Genomic DNA, 15,124 nt, shown 5'->3' with positions numbered 1-15,124 from the left:
ATTATGACCGCAGACAATCCAAGTCCACACAACATCTAGTTAAATTATCAAATAAGAAAAAAGAAATAGTCGACGGTTAAACTTAGAAGTATTGGATGCATCAATAAGCATGTTATGCTTTCAGGAAAAGATAAAAGTTCCAGCACTAAAAATACTAGTTATGCATAGGGCTAAGGAAAAATCTGGAAATTCCTTCACATCTTTACTAGCAAATACAGTACTTTTTTTTTTTGGAGCTAAAGCATACACATAACAATAAATATAAGGTGCGAGGAAATTGATTGAAGTTGCTGCCATTCAGAGAGTGCGAGTTTTGATAATTGAAGAGAAAGTTCTGGAGGTTTTTGAATACCTTCCCAGACCTCATTTCTTCTGCGCCAAAAGACTCCAGAAAACTAATACTAATTAGTAGTTTTAAAATATAAATTTTGGCAGCTAAAAAATAAAAAACAATTTATGACAATAAAAACCGTGACAAAGTATCAACAAAAGACTAAAAAGACAATTTATCAAAATTCAAGAACTAAAAAAAATATTTTTAAATTTCAAAGGTTAAAACAATAATTAAGTCATATATGGTGAATTTATGAATTTCATTTCTCTAAATAAGACGTAGACCTTCATCTATGCATACATAGAGTAATTCAGATAACTTGGAAACAAGTACGTAAAACCTGCACATGAATAAAGTAATGATCAGATGCAATAATTGACAATATTCATTTATGATAACGTGATCGCACAAGACTCAAATAAGAATCAACACGGACTTTTTATCCAAGTTGAAAAGGTTTGTGACTCTAACTGTAATATAGGATTATGGCTACTGAAAAACAGATACCTCAGTAGAAGTCACCATCACTAGAAACAGCTACTGCCAACACCGTATATAATACCAATTTGACTAAAGAATATTTCCTGCTTAAACAGCATGAATAGTTTTTGCTCAAGTTTATTTTTTTGACAGCAAGAAACTTATAGTATTTCATTCAAAATAATAGAGTGAAATACAAGTTGGAATAAAATCAAAATGTTGCAAACTAGCATATAATCTAGACACCAGCAAGAGTTGATTTGTTTGTCTCGGACTCAACTGAGTAGTTGTGAATATGATGAAGCTTCTCACTATCATGATTATTAAACTTTCGAGTTAACTCGCTAACTCTTAAAAGTTCACTTGTCATCTGCGTGAGTTGACTCTTAAGTAAACTCTTTTTTTAATAGACTCTGAACAAACTCTATAAACTTTAAGTAAACTTGATAGACTCTCGAGTTTACCATTGAGTCAACGAGTTAACAAGTTAAAAAAATTGACCAAAATGTAAATCATTTTTTAGTTTTTTGTTTTTATAGCATTCATCATACCTTCATTTAGTGTATTATTCTTAAATACAAAATTCCCACCTTTAATAATATCTAACTCTTATTTTCTAATAACATCAAACTCTCGATAAGAATGATCTACTAGTACTATAACCTCTGCAAGTTATTATTTAGTAGTGATGTATTATTATTAGACTTGATTATTTAAATATTCTGAACATTATAATTTATTATTTTGCTTTATTATATTGTTAAAATGTTTAATTAGTATATTATTTATAGATATTTTGTTATTATTTTTACATGAAGTAGACTCTTACGAGTTTACAAGTTGAGTCACGAGTCGAGTTTATAGAACTCTCACGAGTCTATGTAAATTGTCAAATTTGATAACCTTACTCACTACATACTACATTGTGTGAAAGGATGAAACCAAACTCAGAAAACATTTGTTTTTTGGCATTCAAAACATCCACAATTCGCTTGCAATATGTATCAAAAATTATGTTGGTTGACCCTGATTCTTCAATCCACTTCTTAGTAGATAACAGCCCTATAGCCTCAGCTTCACGTGGTGATGGATTACCAAAACACCAAGTTGTTCTGGCAGAAGCAAATTCACCTAGGTAATCACTAATGCATGTAGAAACACCAAAAATACCGAGGTCCATGAATAAAGCAGCATCAACATTACCCTTCAGGTAAGCAGTAGGAGGACGGATCCACTTGGCATTGCATAAGGTAGTTGAGCCCTTCAAGTGATGCGAGGATATAGATTGAAGTTGCTGCTATTCAGAGACTGAGTTTCGATAATTGAAGAGAAAGTTCTAGAGGTTTTTAATACCTTCCCAGACCTTCTCATTTCTTCTGTGCCAAAGACTTCAGAAAACCACTACTAATTACTCACATTCATCACTGTTGATAGTTTTCAATAAAAGAAAAATGAACTCAGAAAGTCCTTGTGCATTGTTCGTTAACTGATGAATTTTATGGCAAAGAATAGATATGCACCATAATACCTTTGCATGTTCGCAACCAAAGAATATGTGCCAGTCATAACTTTTGCTTAAGTTAAACAAAGAAAATAGGAACTAAAAGATAAACGTGGGCAACTTAGCATTTTCATTAAAATGATATTAGAACTTTGAAAGAAAAGTTAAACTTTCTAAACTTTGAAAGAAAAGTCAATATAAATTGATGTCAAAGGTACCTACATTACAAAGAGTCAAGTCAATAACATTAAAAGTGTTGCTCACATGATAGTTTAGTGGTAAATCAATTTTATATGCATTATAGTTAATGCGCTCTAAAACTTGAAAAATACCATCTCCGATTTATTAAAGTTTAGATTTTCTTTTGGAAGTAAACTTATTCTTCCTCAACTGAATGCAAACCCAATCACCCGGTTTAATAATCATTTTCTTTTTCCCTTTATTGGAATATATAACATATTGTTTAACCTTTTTTTCAATTTGTGCTTTCACCTTCTCATGCAAACTCTTAACAAAATTGACTTTAGAAAGTTCATCCTTATTCATCATAGCAGGAGTGTTAAGCAAAGGTAACAAGTTAAGAGAGGACAATGAATTAAAATCGTAAACTACCTCAAAAGGAGAATAAGTAGTAGAGTTTACTACCCTATTATAAGAAAATTCAGCATAAGGTAGGGATTGCTTTCAAGCTTTCAAATTCTTATCTACCAAGCACTTTAGAATAGAGCTGTCAAAATGGACCAGCCCGGCCCATGTGGGCAGGCCCGCAACGGGTTAAGCTAAAAGTGGGTTAGCCTAGCTCGGCCCACTTTTGTGTGGGCTAACAAAATGCCAGCCCGACCCGGCCCACCACAGGTTGGTGGGTTATGCGGGCTGGCCCACTTTTCTGCCTTTTTTGTAAAAAAAAAATTATTCCAAACTACTTAAAATAAAATCCAATATTAAAACCAAACTAAATCAAATCCAAACATTCAATATTAAAGTGATTGAAGTCTTCAAAATAAACATTCAACATTAAGATAATTGAAATTTAAATGTCATAAAAAATAAACTTCTAAACTATTGAAATTAAACATTAGAGTCAGTCATGGACTGTGAAATCCAAAACAACCTCCTCTTCTTTCTCAACATCACCATTAATTTCATCTACAAAGACAAAAAAAAAATAAACAATATCATTAATAAGTCAAATAAATAAAACAACACACCAATAACAAACTAAAAATGATGGAAAAAGAAATGTAAATTATCAATATCTTCAAAATCATTTATCCAATTTTGGGTTAAAATTAGTGCTTGAACATTGGAAGGAAGAAGACTAGCGTGATACTTGTTTAGCACACGAGCACCAATGCTAAATGTCGATTCACTAGCAACAGTTGTTATAGGAATGCTTAACACCTCACATGCCAATCTACAAAGATTTGGATAACGTTCTTGGCGATCCTTCCAATAACTCAAAATATTCAACTTTGGGAAAAACTTTGGCTCAAGTGGTGTCTCAGCCAAATAGAGATCTAATTCAGACTTGCCATTGACATTAACATTTTGGCTCACATAATTGATATATTCCTATGACAATATAAGAGAAAAATTAAATTAAATAAATTGAATCATAAAACAATTAATTAATTAAACAAAAGAAAAGACTAACATTATATGGATCATCCATCTCTTGACAATTATAAATTTATAATAATAATAAAATAAAATAATATATTATTTAAATTTGATGGGTTGATGGGCTGGCCCACCAACCCACGGGTTGAGCCCACCTAACCCACGGGCTAAGTGTGCTGGGCTGAAAAGTTTCCGGTACCAATTTTTTTTAAAAAATTGAGCCCAGCCCACCTCTAGCCCGCAGTGGGCCGGACTGGCCCACGGGCCGAAACCCATTTTGACGACTCTACTTTAGAAGTTGAGATAGAGTTCAATTTACCAAAATGATGGGCGTAGCACATGGACTCAAACTTTATCTAACCCATCTTTTTTCCATCAAGCTCTCCACTTGTCTTTGGCTCTCTTTTATTATTTTTTTGGATTACTTCTATATGCTGGCCTATTTGATATGGAAACTCTCGACATGAGATCAATTTGGTGTTCTATCTCTCTCAAAGGAGGCAACCCTTGAGGGGACTCTTTGGGGAAGACGTCCCCAATCTTCTTCAGCAATTTTTTCGCACCTAGAGGAAAAAAACTAGCAATAGAAGACAAACAATAATCATGAGGCATTAGTAAATACATAGGTTTCTTAGTTAGCAACATTCTCTTCGCCTCTTTTTCTCTCATGAACTAGCTCTGTATTTTTCTTTCTTGATTTTCATTTTTTTCACTTTTTTTTATCCACTTTTTTTTTCTTTTCTCTCCTTTCAGGTTTCTCTTTTCATTAATTTTGTTTTTCTCTTTTTTTTCTCTCTTGTTCTTATTTCACTACCATTTTTATTTGATCCTCACAAACCTCACTTGGAGACAAAGGTTTAAGGGTAACGTTTTGTTCTTTATGTACAAATGAAAATTTGTTTGTGACACCATTATGGACAACATCCCTATCATACTGACAAGGCCTTCCAAGTAAGAGATGGCTAGCCTCCATAAGGATTACATCAAACAGTATCCCATCAACATATTTTTTAATGGAAAAGCATATCAAAACTTGTCTATCTACAACTAGCTCTCGATTCTCACTTAATCATTGTAGTTTGTAAGGCCTAGGATGAGGGAAAATTTTCAAAACAAGCTTTTTAATCAATCTTTGGCTAGCTACATTAATGGAACTACCTCATCAATAATCAAAGAACATATTTTTCCCATGACCATGCACCTAGTATGAAAAATGTTCTCTCTTTGAGTTTCATCTTTATCCTTACACACATTCGCCATTAACCTCCTAATCATCAAAAGATCACCTTTCAGGGGTTGTACATCGCATTTACTTTCACTCTCACTAGAAAAACTAGAAGAGCTAGAAGAAGATGCACTAGTGATATCCCCATTATCCAACACAACCATAGCACTTTTGTAGGATATTGGGACGCAATGTAACCCTTTCCCAAACACTTAAAACATTTAATAGAACTTTTTTTTGAATAAGTGGGAGTAGGGTTAGAATTATTTTTACCAAGGACAACACCTTTTTCATGAGATTTGAATGAAAATCCTCCCTCCTTCTTGAATGTCTCCTTATCTTTCCAAGTTGAAGAGTCATAGACGGATTTCTTGTATATTTGTTTCCTCTTGTTGCTCCACCTTGATAGCTTGATGAATGGGATCCTCCAAAGAGGCATAATGGTGTAACTCTACAATGTCTTGCATCTCCCTATTGAGACTATGCAAAAACCTTGTCATTGTGGCCTCTTGAGACTCCTCAATTTGAGCAATAATCAAGGAAATCTCCATCTCTTTGTAATACTCATCCACACTCGTATTTCTTTGAATTAGTCTTTGAAGCTTGTTGTGAAAGTCTCTCCCATAATAGGACGGCACAAATCTCTTTCTCAGAACTTTTTTCATGTCTCTTACCATGTATTAATCAAAGGTTTTCTCATCCTCTCAACATCACTCTTCACTTGATTCAACCACACCAAGGCATATCCCTCAAACTTCAGGGAGACTAATTTGATCTTTTTCTCTTCATTGTAGTTATAGCAAGCAAAAGCTTGCTCAACCTTCATCTCTCACTTAAGATACACTTCTGAATCACAAGTCCTTTTAGGGATCTTCACCTTCACTCCCTCAATCCCTTCCTCTCTTTGTCTACCTCCATATCTTCTATGATTTATTTTCTTTCTATACCTCTCATTCCTCCTTTCTCCCTCATCCTCTTCATACCCTTCATCTTCTCCATGAGAAGAATTAGATGATCTTACCTCTTTTCTTCGTTCTATATTTTCAATTTTCACACTTAAAGTTTCACCACTCATGTATATTCTTCACAAACTCTTTTCATTCTCCTTTCTCATTCTCTTCATCCTTTCTTCATTGTCATAACTCATTCTTCTCATTTGATCGTCAAGTTTAATCATCTTCGCCGTGAGCCTTGTGGTTTTCGGAGATGGTGGAGTAGCATCTCCATTTGTAGAAGTCATACCTATAAGGAAAGTTTGTGCACAAGTAATCAATAGAATATGACATCACTACTCCAACTTAGTGTTTTCACTCAAATTTACTCGTGTATCACTCTTTCAAGGCTTTTTTTTTAATATACACTTATGTCTTACCACTTTTGCTCCTCTTCAGTTCTTAAGCAGAACCTTCAAACTCAAAATCAAGAAATATTCAATGTGAAATATGTTAAAGACAAATAAAAAAAATGAAAAAAATACTCAAAAGGAATGTCAAGGAAGACAAACTAAAAGACTCTAGAATGAAAAAAAGGATTGTCCAAGAATTGAACTATACTAGATATAAATAACCAACAAAACACAATTTTTTTTTTGAAATATATGTAAAAACAAGAAAGACTATGAATGTAATTTATTTTTTTTTGTGTTTTTTTTTTTGCTTCCTTTTTTTATCTATGAAATTTTCTTTATTTTTGACGCAAAATTCAAATTTAAATGCAAATATGTGATTGGACAAATTTAAATCTAGACTATAATAGAATTTGGGCTCCAAACCTAAAAACTGGATTTCTTTCTTTTTTACTTCTTTCTTTTCTTTTTCTTTTTTTGCACGAATGTTAATAGTATATTTATAAAAAAGATAAAAAGATATTAATACTATATATAGTTCAGAAAAGAAAGATAAACTCAAAGGAAGATAAAATAATATATAGTTAAACAAAAGAAAAAGAACAAACAAAGGAGAAAAACGCACAAGATAAAAGAAAACACAAAGGATAGATAACACCTAAGTACCAATTGATAGAACCCTAATTTGCGGATCCAATTTTTAGCATCAACAAGCTTGGAAACCTATTTGAAATCCTCTGAAATTGCAAAAAAATAATTAAAAAAAAGCAAGAATTATAAAAGGAGATAGAAAGAATAACACCTTAATCTTGAAAGATTGATAAATTAAGGATGATTCGTCACAAAGAATAAAATTATTTGATAAAAATCTACGGTTTCACATAAGAATCTCTTAACTGTGTTTAATATGAAATTTCATAAAAAACTATCAATTAAGGAATTTATTTATAATTCCTACTGTTTAATCCCAACTTAGGCCCAATAACTAATCTAATAATTAAAAAAAAATAACAATAAAAAGATAATAGCCCATTACAAATTCAAAAATAGGTTCAAAAATACAATTAAAAACAAAAATAAATTTTATTTTAAAAGTTGACAAAAATAAATGAGCTTCCCTTCTTTTTCTAGATATGGATACAAAAGGACGTAATGCTTAGTAGGAGAAGTCAGGGCTGCAAGTTCACAGGGTCCTGTACCACTACTACCAGAACCAATTGAATTTATATTTTTATGTATCTCTTTCTATTCATTAAGTATGACCACTATAGTTTTTTATCAACTCTTACTAGGAGGCATTAGCAGAAATAATGCTCACAGGGCACAAACAACTTTCTTAATAGTTTTCTCATTTTTGCCAAAATTAACCATAAAAGAAAAGAACAACTATTATCAACTCTTACAGAATACCGCATTACAGATCAATTACACCTGCTACAACCCAATTCACATCTTACTTCCTCAATGACATAAACTATGACGGAGTCATATTTGAAGTCCAGAAAAATTACAAGATAAATTAGAGGTATATAAACAACATCATGCAAGCATCAGACTTGCATTTGTTGAATTAGAGATATATCTTACCTAACATGATGAAAGAACCATGAAGCAACAAGACATACAGAGTACATCAACATGTTGAAAATATACAACACTCGAGATAAAAATAATCTCTGGTTGAAAAATCATAGCTGAACAATGGACAATGACATCAGTATATTGAAATAATCAATCAAGCATAACTTACCATTAACCACCTCACACCGTTACCATATTCATGTCCATCCAAAAGTAAAATTCACCAAAACCACTAAATCCAGTAATCCCAAGTAATAAACATACACCAAATCATTATTCTTGAAGCGTGAAACTACTTTAAAATCAAGCATTACTAGATATCATTATGTAGAAAAACTTAATCCCTAAAAGCATGTCTTAATCATCATGGACTAATCTAAATAACTCCCAGAAGGACAAAAAATTCACAAGAGAACCAGACCTGTGATGGTCTCAAACACTGAATAATATTCTTTTGGCATAGATGAGCACTTCTCTGTAGCATAACGAATATACTCATCTTGAAGTGCTTCAAGCTTCATGCTTCATTGCAAGCTACAAGCGCTCCTTTCTTGATAAAAGATCAAAAGTTCACTTATAATTCTTTCATTCATGCTTGAAACAAGTAAAATAATTAAGCATAAACTAATATAAGTAAAAGTATAAGAAAAACCAGTAAATGATCAAACATGTGGTAGGCACATAAATATTCTAATAAATTCAACTCACATTCCCAAGCAACTTGATTACCAGACGCAAAATTAAAGTGAAATTGAAAAAATAAACAAAGCAACGTAACCATTCAGCTATTCAAAAAATTAAGCACTCAATGGCAGTGCTCAGCTAGCATTTAGACAGATCAAGCAATAGACAGATAAAAGAATTGCTGAACAGCGAACAAGCATTAGATAAAAGCCCTTTAAACTGGTAATTTGACTCTAGTTGTATGTTATTGAGTAACCTGTCCATTAATTATGGAAGGAGGACATGGATAAGTTGTCAACTAAAGCAAGGACAAGTGCTTTATATGGGGAAAAAAGAAAGAAAAAGATAAGACAAGAAAAACATTTGATCATCTCAGGAACACCACTCTCTTGCATTCTGGAACATGCGTAACCAAGGACTAGGCCCCTTCTTCTCCACATCCCACTGCTTCGGATACCATGGGAACTGCCACATTAAGAAGCAACGCTCAGGATGAGGCATCATGGCAAGATGCCTCCCATCTGGGGAACAAATAGCTGCCACCCCTAAAGGAGAGCCATTTGCATTGAAAGGGTAGGCCTCTGTTGGATTTCCAGCATCATCACAATATCTTATAGGAGCCAACTCAGAATGAACTATACGGTCCAACACGCCTTCATCAGGGAAATAAGCTCTTCCCTCACCATGAGCAGCCCATATACCCAATGTACTACCTGCCATGCCTTTGAACATTATTGCCGGTGAGTCCTTTATGGTCACACTTGTAAAACGGCATTCAAACCGCCCTGACTCATTATGAATGAACCTCGGTTGTGATAGGTCGCCACCAGCACCATGCACACCCCCAACTTGTGGACCCGGTACCCATCCCAACAAAGCCATTAGCTGACATCCGTTGCATACACCAAGACTGAAAGTGTCTGGACGCTTGTAAAACTCCTGAAACTGTTGTAAAACGGACTCGTTGAATCTTATGCTAGCAGACCAACCTTTTGCAGAATCAAGCACGTCAGCATAGCTAAATCCACCAACAAACACAATTCCCCGGAAGTCTAGCAAAGAGATCTTTCCATTAAGAAGGTCTGACATGGTAATATCCCATGGTTCAAAACCAGCAGCATAAAATGCTGCAGCCATTTCTCTGTCTCCATTGCTCCCTTCTTCTCTAATCACAGCCACTTTAGGTTTTATAGTTGCAGACATAAGCTTTTCATCAGTGAAGGAAGGAGTAAAAGGCAGTTCCCATGAGGGTTCATAACGATGTTTTAGTCCTTCTTTCTCCATATCCACACAAGATGCCAACCTTTGGAACTTTTCCAGCTGAAAACTGGTCTCTTCCCACATGTCCCTAAGGATACTAGTTTTTTCAGTTAAATAAGTCTCCCCATCAACCTTAACTTCTATTGATGGATTGGCTGTTACTTGACCTATGATTTCAGCAGAAACTCCCACATTGCTCAATTTATTCACTACCAAAGCCAGATTTTTCTTGCTTACCTCAAGAACTAACCCAAGCTCTTCAGCATAGAGTGTTTGGAAAAGGCTGTTACCTTGCGATGCAAAGTCCAAACTAAGTCCACAATTACCAGCAAATGCCATCTCTAAGGCACAAACTAGCAGCCCACCATCACTGATGTCATGACCAGCAGATATCAGTTCATCAGAAAGAAGGTCTTGAACACCTTCAAAGACCTTTTTAAGGTAAGGAACATCATCAAGATCAGGACACTCATTCCCAACTTGGTCAAACGCCTGGGCAAGAGCAGATCCACCTAACCGCCTCTTACCTTTTGACAAATCAATATGAAGCAAAATACCATCATCCTTGAGTTTTAAATCTGGCGTCACTGTTTTTGTTATATCAGGACAAGTAACATAAACACTGATGACAAGATTTCCTGGAGCCTTGACAACTTCACTCTCGGCGTGGGCTGCCATAGAAAGACTGTCTTTCCCTCCATCAATAGCAATGCCAAGTTCAATCATTGCTTCAGATAGAGATATAGCAGCATCATACATGTCAGCTCCTTCCCCATCAAGCTTGGCAGCATACATCCAGTTACCACTAGCCTTGACATCAGAAAGGGAAGTGACCTTCGCCCATACAAGATTTGTTAGTGCTTCTCCAACAGCCAACCGAGCCATTGCTTTGGGGTCTAACAAACCTTTGATTGGTTGTTCTCCAATGGCACAAGCACCTCCAGTCACATCAGCAAAAGTTTGAGCTGTAACAGCAACATCAGCAATGGGAATCTGCAAAGGGCCAACAGTTTGCTGTTGTGCCACTAGACCAGTAACACACCTGTCAACTTTTGTTGTCAAGAAGCGCTTTGAACAAACAGACGGTAAACTCAATACCCTCTTCAGAGAATCTATCACTTCAATCCCAGGGACAATATCAAGTGGCTCCCGCTCATAAACAACCCGATTAAACTTAAAAGTTTTCTTAGGCATGTCACCAAGGACTTTCTCCAGTTCAAGATCCACAGCAGGGGGAGGTGGAGGGAGTCCATTTGAAATAGACTTCTGAGCTGCTACACTGTCAACTAAAACAACACGTCCATCTCCACTGATAGTTCCAATAACAGCCATTGAAACTTTTTCCCTGTTACAGATTGATTCTAGGAGATCACGGCTTTCAGGCTTCACTAAGATTGCATCCTGCTCCTGATACTCTGCACCCCAAATTTCTAGAACAGACATTGTATGATCACCAACCACAATTGCTCGGACATCTATCTCAGCACCCTTCGGATATATAATTTCCTTTACAACATTGCAGTTCCCACCAGCTCCCTGATCATGAATGCTGATAATTGGGTTTTTATCCCCCATCTCAATACAAGCACGCACAAGACGATATAGTTTTTGAGCCATCTCAGCATCCCCACGTTGCACAGCATTGAAATCAAGCTCTGCATCATTCTGCCCACTCACCATGCTTGAGGCTGCCCCACCTCCCATACCAATACGATAAGCCGGGCCTCCAATCTTAACAACCAGCATCCCAATGTCAGGCTCTCCCTTTGATATATGAAGGTGGTCAATCTGTCCTATGCCTGCGCTGAACATGATTGGCTTCAACCATTCTCGCCTCTCCCCACCAGGAAGTCTCATTCCGAAAGTTCTACAGAAACCCTGGATCAATGGCTCTCCAAATTTGTTCCCATAGTCAGATGCACCATTACTAGAATCTATCAGAATCTGTAAAGGTGGTGCCAAATTTGATGGATAAGTAAAGGAGGGATCTTCCCATGGAGCATAAAAGCCCGGTGTGTTGAGATTCCCAACGCAATAACCAGCTGTAGCTGCCTGGACAAAGGACCCCCTTCCGGTAGCGTGTGTATCCCTAATGCGACCTCCTGCACCCGTCTCTGCACCAGGATAAGGTGCCACTGCGCATGGAAAATTATGTGTTTCAGCTGTAAACAAGATATCTAACTCATGGACTGCAACTTCTAATGGACATGCTGAACCAGGCTGAACTGGTCGGAGCTGCTTCACTGGGAAACCCCTGATTGCACTAGAGTTATCCTTGAAGCCAATAACTGAGTTATTTGGGTTTGCCTGCAGAGTACTTTTCACAATCTGCATGAGAGTTCTATTCACGGGCTGTCCATCAATGAAAATCTTTCCAGTAAAAAACCAGTGTCTGCTGTGCTCACTGTTGGACTGTGCTATATCAAACAATTCCACATTTGTCGGGTTGCGCTTAATGTCTTCTCTGAAAAGTTTGGTGTAGTATTCTAAATCCTGGTCATCAAAGGCAAAACCCATCTCCAAATTAATCTCTTCTAATGCCTTTCGTCCCCTCTCCATGACAGGTATATAATGAATCTCCTCCGGAACAACACTGGTCTCAAAGGATGTTAGTTTCTGAATATAAACACATTCAGTCATCCTATCATGCACCATAGATGCAAAATCATTGATTTGATAATCTTGCAGTTCAGTGGTGGTGAACAACAAGTACCTCCTGGACCGTTCCAAACGGTTAACTTCTGTCAAACCACAGGCCTGGCAAATTGCAACAGCATTAGTAGACCATGCTGTGGTGAATGACAACCTGGGGCCAACTTCAACAATAACTGGAATCAGACCCTCCTTCCTCTTCTTCTCAAGAAAGCTCTCAGTTCCCAGATTCTCAGGCTCGAATGTTTCTTGAAGAAGCCATCCAAGAACTGAAAATTTTCCACCGGAAAGTTGCGAACTAAGGCCAACATTATAGCACTGCTCCGTTAGTATTTCCACGATCTGACTGGAGATTTTCACTTGAGCCTCCTTCAAAAGCTCAGCAGCTGCACTTTCTTGCATAAACGGGACACGGTACAAATGAACAACTTCGGAAGCGGGCTTCTCAAACAAGGCAGGTTGCTCCTCTACAGAACTGCTTACGCCACCAGAAACCACAGCTCTGGGATTTTCCTGAGTCTGACACCTTAAAGGCAAAGCTCTGCGAGTTGATCCCAGACCCCAATTCCGATTCCAGAGTGCACCCCAAAGCATGCGACTTTTCTGCCTCTGAGGCTTCTTCTTCAAAAACAGAGTTTGCCTGGAGGTACCCTGAAACCAAAATCACAAAAACCAATAAGCAAAGATGCATCGAAACATGTCACTGCAGCATCAAAGCATGAACCTTTTTCCCCCAACAAGAACAACAATTAATAAATTAACAAAAGGGGTGCAGCATATGAGGTTAATTCCAAGAGAGGAATTAAAATCAAACCTTCAAGAATTGCGATACCCCAAATTCCGTCGCAGTCGCCATATCCTCGATCAAGTGTGGGAAAGCTCTAAAAAAAGAAGAAGAAAAAAATATTCACTACGCAAAATAAGAAATGTGGGAATCAAGTAGAAGAAGTAGAATCGAAGAGTAGCAGAACAAAACAGAGTGAGTGTGGAAGTGACGTAAAACGAAGAGAGGGTTTTGGTGTGGCACACAATAAAACCCTACTAGCCACTTAGTACTCTCTTTCTCTCCCTTCAAATCAAACGAGTAAAAATATTAAAAGTTTTCACCCTTTCAATTTAACTATTGGTTGCGTTGGCGCTATTTTTATATTTTCTCTGTTTTATCGACGATTTCTTTGTCTGCCGATGCTTACCTTTTTTAGCCGAATCGGATGCGTAATCCAAAGTTCATAAAAGAAGCCTATATATAAACACACTTGTTTCTTTGTGAAACTCGAAGCTGTAAATTACTAAGATATTTTTAAATAAAAAAAAAAGTAAAAACTAGTGTTAGTTTGAGAAGTATTTTCAAGTATCGTTAACTTTTATTTATGAAAAAAATTATTATCTATGAAAAACTTGTTAAAATAAGAGAGGAGTCGACAACAAAATAAGAACATGATAAAATAAAATAAGAATGAGATTTTTTTAAAGAAAGATAATAAATCAAATAATAATATATGATAAATAAGATAAGAGCAAAATAGACTTTAATCATGTATAATATTTAATTCATATCAGATAATAATAAGATGTATATTTGGTGCAATGTAATAATTGTATGACTGTTTTTTTTTACAGCCAATTGTATGACTTTTAAACGCAGTGAAAAGTGACTTTTAATATTTTTAATTCAGAATCTCTTTTGTAATCTAGATTTAAAAAAAAACTTTTATTAAAAATGTGTGTATTTGATTTTATAGGAGGAAAAAAAATTAGAATTGGCTCTTCACTAAAACTCTAGGTAGAATTGGCCCTGTGGGAACTGTAAGTACAGTTTGGATTTTCTTTTTAAAGTTTTAACGTTTCTATCAAATTGCCTGTGGTTTATAAAAAGTTGAAATCGTTAAATTGATAACTAATGAGTTAAAATATCTCAATATAACTTTATCTTCTATAGTTATATAAAGTATAAGATTCATTCTTATATAATAAATTTAAATTTTTGCCTTTCAAAAAAATAATAAATTAAAATTTTTACTTGACTGAGATAATTCATTTGCATGTTATTATTTTCTTTTATAAGTAAATTTTTTCTATCTTGTCATGTGTCTACTTCAATAATAATCTTAACATCGCAATTGATATATATATATATATATATATATATATATATATATATATATATATATATATATATATATATATATATATATCGGTTCATTCTCTCATTTTAACATCAACTTCCCAAAAGACACAGAAACTTGTGAGTTGTGAGAGTGACTTTTGCATTAGACGTTTGATTTATTTTTTGATAACGCGTATTCAGACATATGCTAAAAATTAATTTATGTCCTTGATCTGCAAAGTGCAAGTCTTTTTTTAAAGTGCAAGTTATTATGTGTCATCTTTAAAAAAAGTTACTATATGATGACATTTTCTTTCGATCCAATTTTGTTATTG

The 15,124-nt window shown here is 35.2% G+C and overlaps 1 protein-coding gene across 2 annotated transcripts; it reads right to left on the bottom strand.

Moving 5' to 3' along the window:
- Positions 1 to 8,952: 8,952 nt before the first annotated feature.
- LOC114397693 (probable phosphoribosylformylglycinamidine synthase, chloroplastic/mitochondrial) lies at positions 8,953 to 13,893 on the bottom strand. Of its 2 annotated transcripts, XM_028359869.1 has the most exons (3): positions 13,876 to 13,893; positions 13,497 to 13,563; positions 8,953 to 13,333 (listed from the first exon to the last, which is right to left on the bottom strand). In XM_028359869.1, exons 2-3 carry the CDS (start codon positions 13,536 to 13,538, stop codon positions 9,143 to 9,145), a joined length of 4,233 nt encoding a protein of 1,410 aa, XP_028215670.1. In that variant the 5' UTR covers positions 13,539 to 13,563; positions 13,876 to 13,893; the 3' UTR covers positions 8,953 to 9,142. The 2 variants fall into 2 exon arrangements, with proteins under 2 accessions (XP_028215670.1, XP_028215669.1); XM_028359868.1 differs by lacking the exon at positions 13,876 to 13,893 and having other exon boundaries at positions 13,497 to 13,789.
- Between the last annotated feature and the right edge of the window lie 1,231 nt (positions 13,894 to 15,124).

This window comes from Glycine soja, chromosome 18 (genome assembly GCF_004193775.1).
Source record: "Glycine soja cultivar W05 chromosome 18, ASM419377v2, whole genome shotgun sequence".
Classification (NCBI taxonomy): Eukaryota; Viridiplantae; Streptophyta; class Magnoliopsida; order Fabales; family Fabaceae; genus Glycine; species Glycine soja.
The sequence above is the reverse complement of the archived record's forward strand: the minus strand, read 5'-3'. Positions and strand labels throughout refer to the sequence as shown.

What these genes read in the sequence shown, in the direction of transcription:
- LOC114397693 (XM_028359869.1), bottom strand. Translation starts at nt 13,538, where the DNA reads ATGGCGACTGCGACGGAATTTGGGGTATCGCAATTCTTGAAG. An exon ending in GGGTATCGCAATTCTTGAAG is followed by an intron (nt 13,334 to 13,496) that starts GTTTGATTTTAA and finishes TTTTGGTTTCAG; the next exon opens with GGTACCTCCAGGCAAACTCT.